This window comes from Schistocerca serialis, chromosome 5 (genome assembly GCF_023864345.2).
Source record: "Schistocerca serialis cubense isolate TAMUIC-IGC-003099 chromosome 5, iqSchSeri2.2, whole genome shotgun sequence".
Taxonomy (NCBI): domain Eukaryota; kingdom Metazoa; phylum Arthropoda; class Insecta; order Orthoptera; family Acrididae; genus Schistocerca; species Schistocerca serialis.
Window position 1 is genome coordinate 243,206,050 of NC_064642.1, and position 21,367 is coordinate 243,227,416.

General features: G+C 43.1%; 1 protein-coding gene across 3 annotated transcripts in view; it reads right to left on the reverse strand.

The window, feature by feature from the left end:
• Window positions 1–21,367, reverse strand: part of LOC126481537 (paramyosin, long form) — a 184,594-nt gene that overhangs the window by 101,622 nt on the left and 61,605 nt on the right. For all 3 annotated transcript variants that reach the window (XM_050105349.1, XM_050105348.1, XM_050105350.1), the window contains exon 3: window positions 15,992–16,048. In XM_050105349.1, the coding sequence (XP_049961306.1) occupies window positions 15,992–16,048 (57 nt within the window). The remainder of the gene's footprint in view (window positions 1–15,991; window positions 16,049–21,367) is intronic.

Below are 21,367 nucleotides of genomic sequence, written 5' to 3' on the forward strand. Positions count from 1 at the left end.
CTAGTATGTTAAGATTGTCGCCAGGTGAAGTATGTCGAAGAGACGACGCGAAATCCAAAATGTCTGCTGATGTAAGCGACACTGAAAACAAGCATGATGTAATGCGAATAGTCGTAAGTAAAGAAAAGGACATGATCGACCGATGTGGTACGTTAATAAAACGGATGCACCCGTGTTTAGAGAGCCACGAGTTAAAGTTCACGTCAGACTATCATGATATTTATTTCCCAAGGGACTCATTAGCTGAAGATTACTGGGATGACGTACTGAAGTAACCACCATAGTTCATCTGAGGTGTTGCCTCGCGTATAGCGATAATCTTATGATCTCGTCGTATACAAATTTAAATCAGGATATCATATGATCAGCAGAGAACTCGAGATGAATGTCGTGTTTTGGAGTGACCGCTCGATGGACGATGTCATGATAAAAAACAGTGCCTTGGTCTGGGAGGACGGTGTGCATACAAGCCTATAAAATGACTTATCTTAATGATATGAATATTTATATATGTGTTTGGAGAGAGAGAGAGAGATATTGATTTTTGATTGAGATTTTTACTTTAATTCGTAACTGGTACCTGAAATTTGGTTGCTGCCTCCTTCAATGATCAGCTTCTGCACCAGTTGGCGACGTATTACGATTTGGATGAAGTTATTGTTCTTTAAGGTTTAAAATACGACTCTGTTAGTTACTCGGCCGTATTGCGGATAGCTTTGAGCCCATGTTTTCGTAGCTTTTCATACCTAAGGGACCACTGTTGTAAGTAAAGAAGATCAAACAGCAATCTACTTTTCGTGAGAAAAGGAGATTGCTTGGCATACAAACTTTCTTCAAACTACACGTCCTGCTACATCAAAATTGGTTAGTGGAGTCCAGCACCATACTATTGTACAAGAACGTAATCCAATTACTGTAATTAAGAAATTATGAGATGTTGTTACTTACTGAATGAAAACTATAGAGAATGCATTTCTTTTCCTGAATTTTATTGAACTTTGTACACTTGCAATTCTGTCGATTGATAGAGCGACGACAATGAAGTTCACCTCCTTTTCCAAAAACAAGATGTTTCTATTCTTCAGTTCCAGAAAATTTGTATACATAAAAGTTTGGCAACTCTTACAGATACTTTACTCGGTTTTATCACTAAAATATCAATTTTCATTAAATGTAACAATACGTTCTGAGCGACGGCCTAGCAACATGTCCTCTTTCCACAAGGTACAGATTAACAGTCCTCTTGTTTTTTTTTTATAAATCAATTGTCTCTTTTTTTTTTAGAGTCCATACTCAAAGATTCACAACTATTATCGTTGCGGGGATTGCGCGCTAAAGAGTTTGTTGCTGTCCAGCTGCGCTTCACTTCACTTCAAGTACTTTTTTAATCAGATTTACATTTACGGTATTTACATACATTATTGAGCTTCTCAGAATAAAATCAGACGCAAATTAGTTAAAAATAGGGGCAATGAGGCTCACATAACATCACAAGCCTTGTCATGTTCGGTCGAGTTCCTGAGTATTGTCCAACTGTGTATCTGCATCCACAACGATTCTCTGCAGATCACTGCGAAATGCACGGCAAGGGCACTTCCCACTCTACCACGTATTAGACTTCCTCCACGGGCCATTCGCTTATGGAGCGTGGGGAAAATGGTTGTTCAAATGCCTCTACGCACACTGTAATTAATCTAGTATTGTCTTCGTGGTTCTTACGGCGGCGATGCGTAGGGGGCTGTAGCGTATTTTTAGATTCACACTCGATACTGGTTCCCGAAACTTTGTTGTAGGCTTTCCCGAGACACGAAGTACAAAATAGTACTACCTGTATTATTAGGAAGTGCGATGCAATGTTCCTTTGGAAATGCTCTCATGTCCGCACCATGCTTCTTAATAACACAGGCACTACTATTTCGAATTACACTACTGGCCATTAAAATTGCTACACCAAGAAGAAATGCAGATGATAAACTGGTATTCATTGGACAAATATATTATACTAGAACTGACATGCGATTACATTTTCACGCAATTTGGGTGCATAGATCCTGAGAAATCAGTACCCAGAACAACCACCTCTGGCCGTAATAACGGCCTTGATACGCCTGGGCATTGAGTCAAACAGAGCTTGGATGGAGTGTACAGGTACAGCTGCCCATGCAGCTTCAACACGATACCACAGTTCATCAAGAGTAGTGACTGGTGTATTGTGACGAGCCAGTTGCTCGTCCACCATTGACCAGACGTTTTCAATTGGTGAGAGATCTGGAGAATGTGCTGACCAGGGCAGCAGTCGAACATTTTCTGTATCCAGAAAGGCCCGTACAGGACCTGCAACATGCGGTCGTGCATTATCCTGTTGAAATGTAGGGTTTCGCAGGGATCGAATGAAGGGTAGAGCAACAGGTCGTAACACGTCTGAAATGTAGCGTGCACTGTTCAAAGTGCCGTCAGTGCGAACAAAAGGTGACAGAGACGTGTAACCAATGGCACCCCATACGATCACTCCGGGTGATACGCCAGTATGGCGATGACGAATACACGCTACCAATGTGCGTTCACCGCGATGTCGCCAAACACGGATGCGACGACCATGATGCTGTAAACAGAAGCTGAATTCTTCCGAAAAAAGGGCGTTTTGCCATTCGTGCACCCAGGTTCGTCGTTGGGTACACCATCGCAGGCGCTCCTATCTCTGATGCAGCGCCGGCCGGAATGGACGAGCGGTTCTAGGCGCTACAGTCTGGAACCGCGCGATTGCAACGGTCGCAGGTTCGAATCCTGCCTCGGGCATGGATGTGTGTAATGTCCTTAGGTTAGGTTAGGTTTAAGTAGTTCTAAGTTCTAGGGGACTGATGACCTCCGCAGTTAACTCCCATAGTGCTCAGAGCCATTTTTTTTGTGATGCAGCGTCAAGGGTAACGCGGCCATGGTCTCCGAGCTGATAGTCCATGCTGCTGCAAACGTCGTCGAACTGTTTGTGCAGATGGTTGTTGTCTTGCAAACGTCCCCATCTGTTCACTCAGGGATCGAGACGTGACTGCACGATCCGTTACAGCCATACGGATAAGATGCCTGTCATCTCTAGTGCTAGTGATACGAGGCCGTTGGGATCCAGCACCGCGTTCCGTATTACCCTCCTGAACCCACCGATTCCATATTCTGCTAACAGTCATTGGATCTCGACCAACCGGAGCAGCAATGTCGCGATACGATAAACCGCAATTGCGATAGGCTACAATCCGACCTTTATCAAAGCCGGAAACGTGATGGTACGCATTTCTCCTCATTACACGAAGCATCACAACAACGTTTCACCAGGCAACGCAGGTCAACTGCTTTTTGTGTATGAGAAATCAGTTGGGAACTTTCCTCATGTCAGCACGTTGTAGGTGTCGCCACCGGCGCCAACCTTGCGTGTATGCTCTGAAAAGCTAATAATTTGTATATCACAACATCTTCTTCGTGTCGGTTAAATTTCTCGTCTGTAGCACGACATCGTCGTGGTGTAGCAATTTTAATGGCCAGTAGTGTAATTCGCCAGTACCAGGCACTCGACTCTCAATAAATATGTCCTTCCTGGATGGGAGTACATGCAATGTTAGAGTGCCGGTTGTGGCACATGAACGACGACATATGGAATTTTGGGTCTTGCTATGATTCGTGCAAGGATAGCCGAAACGGTTAAGGCGACCACTCGTATTAACGGCGAAATCTGGATTCGAGTACCGGTCCGACACAACTTTTTGCTGTCGTCATTCCAATATACAGCCGATGGTTGCTTATATCTCCGACTGTGAATACAATCCCTGTATTTCTTGACGGCTACAGTAACCGTACTTCTAAATAACAAAGAACTGCTATTTCGTATTTGTTTGCCAATACCAGTCCCTCGACCTTCAATTAATATGTCCTTCCTGGACGGACGTACATGTAAAGTTCGAGTGGAGGTTGTGACACGTGAACGACAACGAATGGAAGTTTGAGTCAGGCTGTGATTCGTGCGAGAATAGCTGAGGTGGTTAAGGCTGCCGCTAGCGTAAAGAGGGAAATCTGGGCTCGAGTCATAGACCGGCACAAATTTTCACTGTCGTCATTCCAATATACAGCCGATGATGATTCATATTCTCGATTGCGAATACATTTCCCTGTATTTCCCAACTCAGTTGGCGTCTATCTTGAAGCGTCTACAAATTCAGGTTTTTCATCATTTGGTGCTCTCCCGTGTGTAAAGCACGTGACCATTCGTGTTGCCCTTCTTTACACGTGTTCAGTATCATCTGTTAATCCTGTCTGGTATGAGTCCCACATAAGTGAGCAATATTCTAGGACTGGTTGCACGAGTATATTGTAAGCAATCTCCTTAGTAGACTAACTACATTTTCCCAGTATCCTGCTAACGAGCCGAAGTCTGCCAACTCTCTTACCCACAAATAGTTGGACACTGGTGTTACCATTGACTGAGTGCAGTGGTTACTCACTGATATCGTAGTCATAAGACACTAGGTTTTTGCTTTTTGTGCGGTGCACAGCTTTACATTTCTGCACATTTAAAGCAAGTTGACAATTTTTACAACACAATGAAATCTTATAAAGGTTTTCCAGAATACCTGGGCAGCGTTTTTCAGATGACTACATCAGCTGCAAAAACTCCGAGGTTGCTTCTACTGTTGCATGCCGGGTTGTCAAGCTATAGTCTGTGTTAGTCGTAAGGACATACTACGGCGAAGAACCACGGAGAATTTGATTAATCAGTAGTAAAGCGCTACATCGGACGTTCAAATTTTCGAATATGTGTGAACTGCTAAGGGACCAAACTGCTGAGGTCATCGGTCCCTAGACTTACACACTACTTGAACTAACTTATGCTAAGAACAATGCCCGATGGAGTACTCAAACCTCCGGCGGGAGGGGCCGCGTAATCCGTGAACTGGCTCCTTAAACCGCGTGGCCACTCCGCGCGACGTTCGGACGTTCAGTGGAAGGTCTTGTACACTTCGGGACAAATCACCATTGTGTTCAGTTTCGCGAACTTGTCTCTGGAGAGTAGTTATAGACGACATTCAACAGCAGTGCGCATGGTTTCTGTCAACTGAATATACACTACTGGCCATTAAAAATGCTACACCACGAAGATGACGTGCTACAGACGCGAAATTTAACCGACATGAAGAAGATGCTGTGATATGCAAATGATTAGCTTTCCAGAGCATTCAAGTAAGGTTGGCGCCGGTGGCGACACCTACAACGTGCTGACATGAGGAAAGTTTCCAATCGACTTCTCACACACAAACAGCAGTTGACCGGCGTTGCCTGGTGAAACGTTGTTGCGATGCCTCGTGTAAGGAGGAGAAACGCGTACCATCACGTTTCCGACTTTGATAAAGGTCGGATTGTAGCCTATCTCGATTGCGGTTTATCGTATCGCGACATTGCTGCTCGCATTGGTCGAGATCCAATGACTGTTAGCAGAATATGGAATCGGTGGGTTCGGGAGGGTAATAGGGAACCACGTGCTGGATCCCAACGGCCTTGTATCACTAGCAGTCGAGATGACAGCCATCTTATCCGCATAGCTGTAATGGATCGTGCAGCCACGTCTCGATCCCTGAGTCAACACATGGGGACGTTTGCAAGACAACAACCATCTGCACGAACAGTTCGACGACGTTTGCAGCAGCACGGACTATCAGCTTGGCGACCATGGCTGCGGTTACCCTTGACGCTGCATCACAGACAAGAGCACCTGCGATGGTGTACACAACGACGAACGTGGGTGCACGAACGGCAAAACGTCATTTTTTCGGATGAATCCAGGTTCTGTTTACAGCATCATGATGGTCGCATCCGCGTTTGGCGACATCGCGGTGAACGCACATTGGACGCTTGTATTCGTCATCGCCATACTGGCGTATCACCCGGCGTGATGGTATGGGGTGCCATTGGTTACACGTCTCGGTCACCTCTTGTTCGCATTGACGGCACTTTGAACAGTGGACGTTACATTTCAGATGTGTTACGACCAGTGGCTCTACCCTTCGTTCGATCCCTGGGTAAACCTAAATTTCAGCAGGATAATGCACGACCGCATGTTGCAGGTCCTGTATGGGCCTTTCTGGATACATAAAATGTTCGACTGCTGCCCTGGCCAGCACATTCTCCAGATCTCTCACCAATTGAAAACGTCTGATCAATGGTGGCCGAGCAACTGGCTCATCACAATACGCCAGTCACTACTCTTGATGAACTGTGGTATCGTGTTGAAGCTGCATGGGCAGCTGTACCTGCACACGCCATCCAAGCTCTTTTTGCCTCAACGTCCAGGAGTATCAAGGCCGTTATTACGGCCAGAGGCGGTTGTTCTCGGTACTAATTTCTCAGGATCTATGCACCCAAATTGGGTGAAAATGTAATCACAGTCAGATCTAGTGTAATATTTTTGTGCAATGAATACCCATTTATCATCTGCATTTCTTCTTGGTGTAGCAATTTTAATGGCCAGTAGTGTAAAATCTCGGTATGACGGCAGACAGTTATTCGTGATATCTTTATTCGAGTTGTAAAGCGCCGTCAGCTAGGCATTTATATTTTCTACAGTGATTCATGTAACTGTCCACGAATTCTCTGCTTGGCTCAGCGTCTGAGTGGGTAAGTTCAGAATACAAATTCATAGGTCAATCATAATTTTTCCTGGAATTTCATCATCGTCCCTGGCTATAATGTGTACATGTGAAAAAAAATTACTTTTTTTGTTAGAATCCGCCTAAAACTCTATGTCTCACTATAACTAGTTGGGTAAGTCAGTTCAAATGTCGGAGGAAGGCAACAGCATGCTATCTCCAATAAGACTGTATTTAGTAAAAACCGAAGTTCGGTCCGAGTACTGCTATACCCACTCGCTATTTACAACTTTTCATTGCTTCAAGTTATTTTAAATATCATTAGAAACAAAAGAAAAATGCACTATTTTAATTTACGTTCAAATAGCCTGAAGACGTTGGAGTCCCTTTCGATGATATGACTACATTTATTTTCAGCCATCCTTTCGCGGAAGTAATGCGCAACAGTGCTAATTATTAGTAATAGGTAACTGATTACAACTTTTACTAATGATTTAAAAATGTGTCCTTGTTATTTAATGAAGTTCAAATTCGGTTTTCGCTTTCATTGTTAAATCTTAGCATCACTGCAGGTGACGCCTATCGTTGAAGCAAGTTACTAAATATTTTCCTCATTTCTTCAACGGATGCATAGAAATTATTTGTTGAGGTAAATATTAATTGTAGCTTATTTTAAAATTTCCTGGTGGATTAAAATTTTTCGCCAGATTGGGGTTCGAACGCAGGCCCTTGCATGTCCTACATACTGGGCTAGCACTCTTAAGAGAAATGATACGTAGGAGAATTAATTCTAGGATCACTTTACCTTCGCACTTTTTATTAAGCGTGTATCGGAGCGAAGTCTATTCGTAAATTCATCGGAAGTTTTAAAGTCATCAATAAAAATTACTGTGTAACTGACGTCGTTTTCCCCTGGTGCTAATTCAGCATGAAAGCAACCAGAGACTTTTAAAAATAAACCCGTAATTGCGACATTATTAATTTCTCGTTTTCTATGCCAATTTACTAAGTATGCCGCCCATCTGTGTTGCAAGAGATTCCTGACTCTAGAATAGCCCGTTACGTCCAGAAAAGAAGTGTGGCGCAGGTATTTTTACGCCTGGCGTCTGATTGCTACCTGTTCCCCCTCCACCACCACCCCGACACCTGCTACGTAGCTCCCCCCTCTCTTCCCCCCCCCCCCTCCAACTGATGAGAACTGTATGGTGGGGCTGGCGGCCTTCCAGTGGCGGGTCCTTGGTTCGCACCCTGGGAGCTGCTATCAGTGACGTCTGCCCGCTCCGGCTTGGCGTACCGCCACATGCACGGCCTTGTGGTCCAGTCGGTGCTGTTGACTCACCGCAATACGATATCCACGCCTACTTGTCGACAGAGGCTGGTGGCTTAAGGAAATCTTTCAGAAAAAGACACGAGTGATTAAAAGTGCACATCGTTAACAGATGATGCAGCGGAGATCATAAGATTTTGCAGAGAGTAATACTGAGATGAAAGAAAATCATTACACATCTATCTCAGTTCCACACCCAACAACCTACATGCTCTATGTTGCACATTCTATCCTATTTTCTTATACAGCTCCTTTCAGCGCTAATTTAAATATTTCTGGATACCGTAGCTGACGCCTCTCCTTCTGGCAAGTGTCTCTCATAGACTTCCTTCTTTACCTATTTCTTTTCGTAATTCTTATCTCCGTACTTTATCTTCCCAGCTAAACTCGAAAATTCTTTGATAGCGTCACACGTTAAATGCTTCTAGTTTCTGCTTGTCTAGTTTTCTGATTTTCCACTTTTAACTCCCATACAATGATGTGCTCAAGATGTACACTCTCAGGGACTTATTTCTCATTTCTTCTGCTTATGTGTCATTCCCAGTTTTGACGTTAGGCAACTCGTAATTTCACTTTCCACTACTATTCGATATCTTCGTCTTTGCTTCCTTATCCATAAGACGTTTTCCATGCAAAGTGTGTTGTTTATTGCTATCTACAGATCTTCTAAGACTTACTAACATGCAGTGAGAAACGGTACGTGGTCTGCGAATCTTACATTGTTGTCTGCCTTTGTAACACTTTTATTCCCTTTTCATATATATTTTTTAACTTCCTTCACTGAGTCTTCAATATAGAAGTAGAAAAAAAAAAAAAAAAAAAAAAAAAAAAAACAAATGGTTCAAATGGCTCTGAGCACCATGGGACTCAACTGCTGAGGTCATAAGTCCCCTAGAACTTAGAGCTACTTAAACCTAACTAACCTAAGGACAACACACATCCATGCCCGAGGCAGGATTCGAACCTGCGACCGTAGCGGTCGCGCGGTTCCAGACTGTAGCGCCAGAACCGCTCGGTCACCAGCGGCCGGCAGTCGAACAAAAGTTGTGATAAGCTGGCGTACATACTTGTTAACAAAAAAGTGTTTTTTAACCTTTCAGTGACATTACTCCTATTTGGGTTTTGCAGATAATGTAGACTATTCGTCCGTTCGCGTGCTATAGCTGCAGTCTTCTAAAGAATGTAAACATTTTATTTCATCTAAAACAGTCGAAAGCATAGTCTAGGTTTATAAATACTTGCCAGTGTGACGCCTAATTCTGTCGACGAAAATAAAATAAAATAAAATTAAAAAAAGTTATGTCTGTTGAGTTCGAGTTCGCGCCGTTGTTTTTTGTGGAAACGTCGGAGTAAAATCGTAACAAGTTATTCGTATTAATTTGTAATTTAATTATCAATCTCTTTAATACAGTGGTTATAGAATAGCTAAATCACAAATCTGGAGTGTCGCTGACCGCTGTATGCCAAATGGGCCATCAACTGGACGTTTTAGGCGTTTTGGATTCCTTTCGGCGCGAGCATTACTCTGACTTGGTTGTACCATAATTCTCGACATATTTACGAGTCAAATGAGACCTCCTTCATTATTTGGAAATTTTTAGATGTGATATTTATTTTCACTTATATCCCGGCGAATAGTTTTGTCTCACTTTGGGTCCTAGTAATGCTCCACAAGCAACTGTGGCATCCTCACCAGTGTTCTAAGTCAACGCCTTCCATGCTATACCAGTTTATAAATTCACACGAAGCTAATTCGTAACAATAACTCGCATGCTCCTGAAATGGTACGATGACGTCACAGACAAAACAAGTACTGTACGATAAACACGTACAGAAATGATCTACCCGTTGGGGTCTCAACTATTGTTTTCGCGTTACTAGTCTCGTAATTAACACCGATTCAAATCTGACGGTATATTGTCATATAAGGGAGTTCGACGGACAAGCGAATAGACGTAAAATGGAATTAATTGTACGTCTGAAACTTCATCCTTTCCGAATGTGTAACAAACGTTGTAACTGTCTATGATAGCTTCATTATGAAATGTATATTTACACTAACTGACAACTGTCAGGGAACAATGAGATCCGACATACGTCGCTTATTTGTAAATGTGTGCCTGTATGAAGCTTCGTGAAGAAACTGTCAGTTCACTGACAAGCGACCTTTGCTAACAGTATGAACAGCAACGATATCGGCTACCGTTTCTCATAGTATTTTTATTTTTCCTCGGCCTCTGGCTGCCTACCTCTTTAACCAAACACGTTGTTATTTGGCGTGGTTTCAAACTGCTTAATTTTTGATATGTTTGATACATCGTTGTCATCGTTCTTAGTTAATTATTGTCATTCCGAATAGCACAAACATATCGAATTTGATAAGGTTTTCTGTGACAAGTGGGTAAGACAGTCTTGTCCTAAAAATATTAATGACTGACAATCGTACAGCACTCGTAGTGAGTTGTATGGGGTTCATCATTAGCGAAAAAAACTTACGTTAATCAGAGTATATTTTCTTCTGTTGTCTCGCGGATTAACGACTAGGACTGGTGTGCCGGCGAGCCTGGATATGGTTGCTGGGCTGTTTCTCTCATCCAGCTAGGGAATACTGGACTTCTACCTACGTCTCGCCTCTGCTACACGCAATGCAAACGTTTAGAAACGTTCCCTCACTTGAGCATGAGATTAGATGCAGACATATGGGGCGCAGATATTTCATCCGGGGCTGAGTGGTGGCGTAAGGGAGGGCATCTAGCCACCAACTGTCACTCGGCAAAGGCGAAGAAAGCGGTACAGAGAAATCGACTCTACGACTGGAGAAAACCGCTGTTCTCAGATACATAGTTCGGCACGCCCGTCGTGATGATCGTGGACAGAGTACAACTGACGCAGTGACTGCAGTTACCGTTGTGCCAGAATTTGGTCGTACACTAAACGTAGCAGTTACGGTCACTGGTGTACAGGATGGTCAGGAACAGTTTGAAAGGCTTGTAAGAGTACTGCAACGTAGATTGTGCTGAGTAATCATCTACCCTGCATCACCTTTACAAGCTATTCAGACTGTTTTTGATTACCCTGTATAGCGCTACGAGATGAATCCCACTTAGACGCAGCTAGCTTTCTGCGGTCCTAGATGCGGTAAAGAGAAATATCGTAACGTTACTATGTCTACAACAAACTTGAACACGAAGATTCAGAAGGACATGAGCTGTACTTCAACGAGACAATGGAAGAACTTTTCCGTGGTGCAGTTGGCCCTGACCTTACGTTCAAAGCACGTCCGATATGAAGCGCCCTAACGAGTGGCAACATCAGACTCTGCAGTGCCTCATGCAATTTGTGCGACAGGAATCCCACACACATTCGGAGGATATTCCCGGGGAACGTTTTGCACAGTGCGTGCTGCGACTTCAGATCTGTAAGGTTGCGGACAAGTCAAACTTTACTGCGCACTGCTTCCGAACAGCTTAGTGGAAAGTGGCTCAACCAGGATTAACGATGAATTACTGTCCGCATTGGGTCTAATCTATGTATGGGCGAAGGACATTTGTTGCTGTCGTACAACGCTGCCTAGTGTAGGCTATTTTTTTATGGTGCTGGGGTAAACCTGATGAATCACGAAAGTGAAAGCAACATGTTCTCTTTGTAGTTAAACGGTCTTTTATTTTCCTAATGTCAAGTACAGCCAGTCTAGCATTCGACGGTGTCTTAGCACATTAATGAAGAACCACATCTACCCCATTCTATCGTTTTCAGTTGTTACTCCGTTGTCTTTTTGGACCATAAACAGCCACTTATTTCTGTTGAATACATCCCGATTCTTCCTCTATATGGTCCACCCAATCTTTATCCACCGCCGCCTTCAGGTGCTAAGTATTGTTTATGATTGTATCATGCGCTTCTTTCCCAATACGTGCATACCGATGAAGTCCATTCACTCACGACTTGTAAATCAGCCATCGTGTGTTTGCATAGCTATTAATGCAATCGAACTAAGAAACTCTCATTGTTGCATGACTTTTAGTATTTTGTATATAGAGCGACTGTACCTGCCAATGGGTTTTCCATCTCGAATAGGCATTTATTTGTCACAAAAAGTTCTTTTGACTACATCTATAAGTAATGGGGTGCTTACAGTCCTGTTGTTTCTGTATTATGCAAAATACGTAGACGACTGACCCGTTCTTCTTCTTCAGGAGCTTCGAGTTTTGCTGTTACGTGTTCTCGCTGCCTGGACTCCAACCAGACTGTGCTTGTTGGTCTCACGCCCCTGGTTATAGAGTTCGTTTTCCGGTAAATGGAAATGTCGTGTGGCTAGGGCCTCCCGTCGGGTAGACCGTTCGCCTGGTGCAGGTCTTTCGATTTGACGCCACTTCGGCGACCTGCGCGTCGATGGGGATGAAATGATGATGATTAGGACAACACAACACCCAGTCCCTGAGCGGAGAAAATTTCCGACCCAGCCGGGAATCGAACCCGGGCCCTTAGGATTAACAGTCTGTCACGCTGACCACTCAGCTACCAGGGGGTCGTTTTCCGGTGGCCACTATGCCCTTCAATGTTCTTTTGTTTTTCAGAGCTCACACTAAAATTCCCCGAAAAGCAACTTCTCTCAGCGTTTTCCAACTCTAACAGACGTGGCGGCCGGCGAGATTTTAATTAAGTTTTAAATTGAGACCTCCACCTGTGTTTCACAAGGTTTTATGACCTCTTTACTTCGATAGACTCCTTAAGTATGGTGTCTCAGAAACTTGACATCTGCACCACAATACTGGCCTCATCTTATTTCATTTCATGATTATAGTTAACGCAGTGATCGGCGACGTCTGGTTTACATGGTTGTTTTAATCGCACGTGACGATGTTCCTTGCATCTTACCTCTTATAGTCTGTCCCATGTAAGACACGTCACATTCGCATGGCATGTGATACATACCCGGCTTTCGGAGACCTGTCTAACCTTTAACATCACAAAGAAAACTTTTTATCTTAAGTGAAGGAAGCGAAGTACACTGGATACCTTTTTCCCGTAGGAGCCTACCTATATTTTTCGGATATTGTGCCAGCTTCCCTTCCTCGGTATCAGTCTCAACCTCTTTCTCAGGCGTTCTTGATTTTGACTGCATCGCCCGTTCAATTTGATGATGTGAGTACTCATGCCTTTGCAATACTATTCGTAGGCGTTTTAATTCTTCAGCGGGGTACTGTTACTCTGAAAGTGTTCGAGCACTACCGACCGGAGTATTTAGCACGCAGTTTATTAAAATCTCGTCGGCCATTACATCAACCAGAGTTTATATCTCTGAGAGGATATGCGTTTTAGGTAATATCAGTGCGAGCTCTAAGATCGTAGTGGGCGTCAGGAATGGAAGTCGGCTATAAATAGAGGCGCGAGACCAACAATAGTTCACATTCTTGTTGGAGTACAAGCAGCGAGTACACATAACAGCAAAACTCGCAGCACATGAAGATGGATGGGTCGGTTGTCGAAATATTGTGCACAAAATGGAAACAACAGCTCGGCAGAACACCCGGAAGCGCCCCAATAGTCAATTGCGCCGAAAAAAACCTGATAGATCACATTACATTACAACTGTTTCATTCATGCAAAGTTGATTCCGGTTGACATATCATCAGTAGTTGCTCTTGTTTTGGAATCGGAATCCAAAATGGCTACTTTTTCTTCTGTACATGCTTGACATTATTCCACTCTGGGGGCGATCTAGATTGATTTGAAAGCAGACGTAACAAACTTCAAAATGGCACGATCGCTTTACTAGAACATTTATTCGGATTACCGGTTTCAGCAAACCATGTTGCCATTTTAGGGTCCAGACAGCGAGTACACATAACAGCAAAACTCACAGCATTTGAAGAAGACTCATGGGTAGGTTATCGAAATATTGTGCACAAAATGGAAAAAGTAACTCGGCAGAACACCCTGGAGTGCACCAATAGTCAGTCGTGCCGAGAAAGTCTGATAGGTCTCATGACATTTACAGGTCCTTCATTTATGCAGAGTTGATTTCGGCTGACATATCATCAACAGCTGCTCTTACTTTGGAATCGGAATCCAAAACGACTATTTTTTCTTTTGTACATGCTTGACATTATTTCACTATGGGGGCGATTTAGATTGATACGAAAGTAGAGGTGACAAACTTCAAAATGCCACGATCGCTTTAGTAGAACATTTATTCAGATTACCGGTTTCGACAAACTATGTTCCATTTTAGGGTCTTATGCACTACTCTTCAAAGAATGTCGTCCATTTGTACATTAATTTGTCACACATAATAAACAGACATTTCAAGAACATGCATAACGTAGTAGATCGGCGTGTCAAAAGTAAAACAATCATTATATATATCATCATACACAGTCCCCCAAATATAAACGCCCATTCGAGCTTAAAAGCCGCATACAGACTCTATATCAGTCTGTATGCGGCTTTGAAGCTAACCTCGACATGTAAGTTTGGTGCACCGTATATCATGTTTTATAGAATGATTGTTTTACTTTTGACATGCCGAAAGGCCGTACTATGTCATGTATGTTCTTGGAATGTCTATTTATTATATGACAAAAATTACTATACACATGCCATATTATATGAGGTGATCACGCCGCATTTCAGCTCCTAGTTATAGTTTTACACTGGGACTGGGGCAATAACAGCAGCAGTACACAGCAATGTGCATGAAAGGCGTCTCTGAAAATTTCACGAATGGCGAGTAATTTTGTGGTAAATTAAATGGATGCAATAACACGAAAGCTGTGGAAATATGATTAGATAAACCAGCTGCTGTTTCTGTTAAGGACAAGAAAGCAAATCCATTCGCTCGTAATGTAAATAAAAACGTAAAGAAGTCATTAAAATATGTCGCTTGGGAAAATTTTCCGGTGCTTTGAAACAGAGTGGGGAACACCTTCCTTTGCTGAAAAAAGTAATGTGCATTACACACCAACGAATAATGAATTAATTTCAACAGATAGAATTTATAACTAAATGAGACTGTTTTTGTTTATATTGCTAGAGGCAGAATTAAAAGAAGCAGATGAATAATAAATGGTGTTTCGGCGCGCTGTTAGAAACAATAGAGTGCGAACTTACAGATAATATATATAAAGGTGTCACAGGATACATACACAGCGTGATTCCTGTTTTACTTCATTTCACGTGATCGATAAAGCTTACAACTGTTCTGTTTGTCTGCCAGCGAGTTACGCAAACTGGAGACCCTGAGTGCTGCGTTCACCGTGTTGCATACGTGGTAGGCGCAGGTGGAGACTTCAATGAGTGGTTTGACGGGAACACTTCTGTAATAGGTGCACTAATGAAAAGTATTAGTCGTAATAAGGATTACAAATGGTAGGCATACCGGTACTCATATTTCTAATGTTCTTGTTCCTAGTGTTATTCTCGGGTATTGTAAATAGAATTTCCTGTGTCATCTTTGGTTGTATTACGGCCCGCGTGTGTTGCCTTCCTGCATATGCCGTATTACGTTCCTTGATCGGCGTAGACCTGCCTATCAAGAGTTCATATTTCTTTGTACAGCGTTCTCTTGTTACGATTGGGCCTCGAAAATGACGAGGCATTCTCCTGTCGGAAGATCGGCGGCTGTCGAAGACGTCACCCGACTGCATTCCCGTATGTTGTTTGAGCATTACTTTGTTCCATAGAAAATTATAGTCCCCATCGTACAGTACAAGTATTGTTGCATGTGATCTAATTAAGTCACTCGTTAGGAATACGCTGTGGAAAATTTGGTATGGAATATATGAGACTTCCACAGTATTAATAAACATATCCGGACAAAATACTTTTCTACGCAAATTTATTAGTTATAAGCATCATTGGGGTGAAATCAGACTAAAAGAACATATGTTACATGTCATGGTGATTATGAAATTGAATTAATCAAATGTTAAGTGACTGTCACGTTCAAATGCAGAATATCTAGTGTTTTCAGCAAGATAAAACGAAGCAACTGTGTTGGTTGGGGGCATGTGTTTGGACCATAAGTAGCCATACTCACCCTTGCACGCAGTTCCCTCTCGGACTCCAGATCATCCTGAAGCAGCCGGATCTTGTCCTGTAACAGAGACAGTTCGCCTTTAGAAATGTGAAATTATGATGTCGTCGTACAGTAATTTTTAAATTTTGTTGTTAGTCTAAGATTAGTTACTGCTATCATTTCGTTTCATCCATGAGAATACCCACAGGAAGCTTTCGGTGATGAATTCTAAATCAGAAGGAGAGTCCCAAGTCATATTTCAGTTGCAGACGCTCATATTCAATAGTTTAATGTACTGAACTGCATACTGGACGAGGCCACGTATTCACGTTCTCATGGTTGTCAGGAAAAGGGAAGTTAAGTTATCAAAGTTTATTCATTCCTTTAGCTTTAACGTCTCAGCATAAAGGATGTTGTAGTACTTTATTATGTAATGGCATCCAGAGAAACCAAAAAAGAAGAATGAAGATTGGGTTTTAACGTGACCTCGACGATAAGGGCATGAGAGACAGAGGCCAGGCTGGAATATGAATAGTTTGGGGAAGAATATCGCTTACTACTTACAAAGCATCCATCTGACCGTTAGTTTTAATACGTATATGGAAAACATAAAAAATAGACAGAGGTCTGAACCAGCCTCATCCCGAGTTCAGATTCTGAAACTCTGTGTGGTATTGCTCAGCAAGGAGGAGGTGGCATGCGTTTCCACGGCGCTATGTAGTTATCTTCACATTCGCTTTCTTTTAACCTGCCAGCAGAATAATTACTGAATGTCTTCAGGTTTCTCTTTTTATGCCAGCCGTGTTTCTGAATTGGGATTGTAACCTGTTTGTCTGTGAAAGTCTTGGTGCATGACAAAGCAAATCTATTTCCAGTTAGGCGTATCTTGTGTAGTGGCTAAAGCCAAGGGGCTTTGGACCGCCGCCTGACCTCTGTAATTTCTGCGCTGTGATATAAGAAGTGAGCTGACAGGCTAATATCTGCGACCACGTCCTTTGTTCTATTCTAGGAGCTGTGCAAAATTGGTCACAGTGACTGAATTACATTCTGGTTAATTTGATCTGTCTTGTTTACTCAGTATGTTGCTTTGTTGGAGACATCTGTGGCTTCTGGGATGCTGATAGCCGTGCATACCAATCCAAGTTAGAAATGAATATTTTATCACATTATCTGTTCTCAAACAAGAAGTTAGTTACAAATATTTCATTCATGCAGAATTTTACCATGTTTAAAAAATAAATCTTTTTCGGATTGCTACGATTGCTTTAAATGATTGAGCCAATAAATGTAACGCACCCCTTATTCTAGCTCAGATAATAGTGATTTGCAAGGAATTACTTTCAAATGGTTCTGTTGGTAGTTATTGTTGCTTATTTTTAACAATATGTGAACAAACAGACATTGGTGACGACCTTGCAGTTGTTTAAAATTAATGTCATTTATTCGCAAATGCGGAATTTTTCTGAAATTAGCCGCATTACATATGAAAATATTACCTGGTGGTACCACATGAAAACCTGCGCCGGACCAGGACTCGAACCCAGATTTCCCACTTATTGTGAGCGATCGCCTTAGCCCCTTCGGCTATCCGAGCCACCAAGAGCTAATACCTTCACACATATTGCAGCTAATGTCGGAAAGGGTCCGCAGTTGCGAATAACTTTTATAAATTTAGTACAGTCGCAAGATCGTCACCAATGTTTGTTTCTTCAGACATTGTTAAGAATTTCAAGCCTCGGCGTGCAAAATGACGATCTTAATACTAACTAGCAATACGTTTGTCTTTTTGAAACCCTGTGGCGGGAATCCTAGTAAAGTTGTGAGCAATGCGTTCGTAGGCAGTACGACATTCGGAAGTTTGTATCGGTCCTGGAAGTGTGTTCGGGTAGCCGAAGTGGTTAAGATGACCGCTTGCGATAAGCGGGAAATCTGGGTTCAGTCCCGGTCCCCCAAACATTTTCATGTGCCACCAATAGGTAATATCTTCATACCCAATGCAGCTAACGCCAGAAAGATTCAGTAATTGCGAATAAAATTCATACACTCCTGGAAATGGAAAAAAGAACACATTGACACCGGTGTGTCAGACCCACCATACTTGCTCCGGACACTGCGAGAGGGCTGTACAAGCAATGATCACACGTACGGCACAGCGGACACACCAGGAACCGCGGTGTTGGCCGTCGAATGGCGCTAGCTGCGCAGCATTTGTGCACCGCCGCCGTCAGTGTCAGCCAGTTTGCCGTGGCATACGGAGCTCCATCGCAGTCTTTAACACTGGTAGCATGCCGCCACAGTGTGGACGTGAACCGTATGTGCAGTTGACGGACTTTGAGCGAGGGCGTATAGTGGGCATGCGGGAGGCCGGGTGGACGTACCGCCGAATTGCTCAACACGTGGGGCGTGAGGTCTCCACAGTACATCGATGTTGTCGCCAGTGGTCGGCGGAAGGTGCACGTGCCCGTCGACCTGGGACCGGACCGCAGCGACGCACGGATGCACGCCAAGACCGTAGGATCCTACGCAGTGCCGTAGGGGACCGCACCGCCACTTCCCAGCAAATTAGGGACACTGTTGCTCCTGGGGTATCGGCGAGGACCATTCGCAACCGTCTCCATGAAGCTGGGCTACGGTCCCGCACACCGTTAGGCCGTCTTCCGCTCACGCCCCAACATCGTGCAGCCCGCCTCCAGTGGTGTCGCGACAGGCGTGAATGGAGGGACGAATGGAGACGTGTCGTCTTCAGCGATGAGAGTCGCTTCTGCCTTGGTGCCAATGATGGTCGTATGCGTGTTTGGCGCCGTGCAGGTGAGCGCCACAATCAGGACTGCATACGACCGAGGCACACAGGGCCAACACCCGGCATCATGGTGTGGGGAGCGATCTCCTACACTGGCCGTACACCACTGGTGATCGTCGAGGGGACACTGAATAGTGCACGGTACATCCAAACCGTCATCGAACCCATCGTTCTACCATTCCTAGACCGGCAAGGGAACTTGCTGTTCCAACAGGACAATGCACGTCCGCATGTATCTCGTGCCACCCAACGTGCTCTAGAAGGTGTAAGTCAACTACCCTGGCCAGCAAGATCTCCGGATCTGTCCCCCATTGAGCATGTTTGGGACTGGATGAAGCGTCGTCTCACGCGGTCTGCACGTCCAGCACGAACGCTGGTCCAACTGAGGTGCCAGGTGGAAATGGCATGGCAAGCTGTTCCACAGGACTACATCCAGCATCTCTACGATCGTCTCCATGGGAGAATAGCAGCCTGCATTGCTGCGAAAGGTGGATATACACTGTACTAGTGCCGACATTGTGCATGCTCTGTTGCCTGTGTCTATGTGCCTGTGGTTCTGTCAATGTGATCATGTGATGTATCTAACCCCAGGAATATGTCAATAAAGTTTCCCCTTCCTGGGACAATGAATTCACGGTGTTCTTATTTCAATTTCCAGGAGTGTATATTATAGTTGGATTGTATTAGTAGAAATTTAAATTGTTTTCATACTGAAATTATGACAGTTATGCACGGCACAATATTGAACTGATTCTGTATGTAACGTATATAATACTATATAGATGAGTATTAACAAAACATCAGTGTAGTAAGTCATTGTTGCAGAGTGCTGATAAAAATGCTTTCTATAAAAGTAGTAAAACAGGTAAACGCCAACTGGTATGAAGATCGGTTTGGGTTTAGGAGAGACGTAGGAACGTAGGAGGCAATACTGACCATATATCATATCTTAGAAGATAGACAGAAGTTGCAGGGATAAAATAAAGGGTGTGGAGGTTATTCATAACTTGTGTAGAAACTAGACTGAAGTTATGAGACGAATAACATGAAATTGAGGCGATAGTTGAGAAGAGAGAGAGAGAGAGAGAGATACAGACTCTCAAATTACCTGTAATTCATTCAGTCTATACAGTGAGAAGGCAATAAAGAAAATCAAAGGAAGAAGGGAGAAGGAATTAAAGTTCAGAGAGAAGAAATAAAAAGTCAGAGGTTTGCCGATGACGTAGTTCTTTTAGAGATGTAAAAGTACTAGAATGGCCAGTTGAACGCATTGAACAGTGTCTTAAGAAGTTCTAAGATGAACGTTGAGTAAAGTAGTATAAGGCTGATTGTATGTAGTCGAGGTAACACAGGAGAAGCTGTGAGAAATAGATTAAGACATGAGATACGAAAACTAGCAGACCAATTTTCCTACGTGTACAACACAATAACTGATGACAGAAGAAGTAGAGAGGAACTGTAGATTGGCAATAGCAAGAAAAGCTTTCCCCTAAAAAAAGGAATAAGTTAACATCAGTAGTAAATTTAAGTGTTCACGAGGTTTCCCTGTATGGATTTGTCTGTATTGTAGTCTAATGTAGATTTTAAATGTGGACAGAGTGGGAGAGAAAATGGCGCAACTTGCTTAAAGAAGGGATAGGATGGTAAGACTCATCCAAAATTATCAATGAGTTGTAATTTTAATAGTGGGGGCGAGGGATTGTAGGAGGGTAAAAATTATACAAGAAATCGACGCTTGTCTGCAGTTAACAAGTTGAAGTGGATGTACGTCGCAGTAGTTACACAGAGATGAAGAGAACTGCACTGGTGATACTAGCGTGGAGAACTACATCAAACCAGTCTTCGAACTGAATGCCGCAACTTTATTTGCAGTTACGTTCTTGATACAGTTTTAAGGGGAACAAAAAGTTTTATACAAGAAGCAGATAGCAATGGATTTTAAACGATCCCAAGGCAAAGCACCATCCGCCTTATTACAAGAGCATTACACTTCAGGAGTATTACTTCAGGAATTCCATGTGATAAGGGCAACGTCAGGAATGTATAATTTAATTCTCGGAAAGATAATTAGGAGAAACAGTTTTCTATCTCAATGTATTCCTCTCTTTCATTCTCTTTCTCGCTATTTGTGTGTGTGTATGCATGTGTGTGTATGTGTGTGTGTTCCTCTGTGTGTGTTTGTGTAGAATAGTAGAACAGTACATCAGGTAGCAGCAAAATAATATTAGTGAATATTCTTTTTAAATTAGTGAAATGTAGTCACACAGTAAAACAGATAATTCTGCAGATGCAGCATAATGTTTTTGAGAGGCAATAACGAAATACGTCATAGAGTAAACAAGTATCAACAATTGGTCTAATCCGAAACATGTGTGGAGCCAGATCAGCCCAGCCACAGGCCTTCGACTAAAGGGAATTGTCTGTCTAAGTGTTGTATCACAAAAGTCAGGTGTGAACTACTGATACGTAGATTGCTTATGTTGGTAACGTGGAAGCAAACATATATGTGAATCACATCATTTCAGTAGAGAAACGATAAGAAGCGAACGACAGATATTGCTGTTCTCAAATATAGCACCGTATCAAAAAAGCGTTAT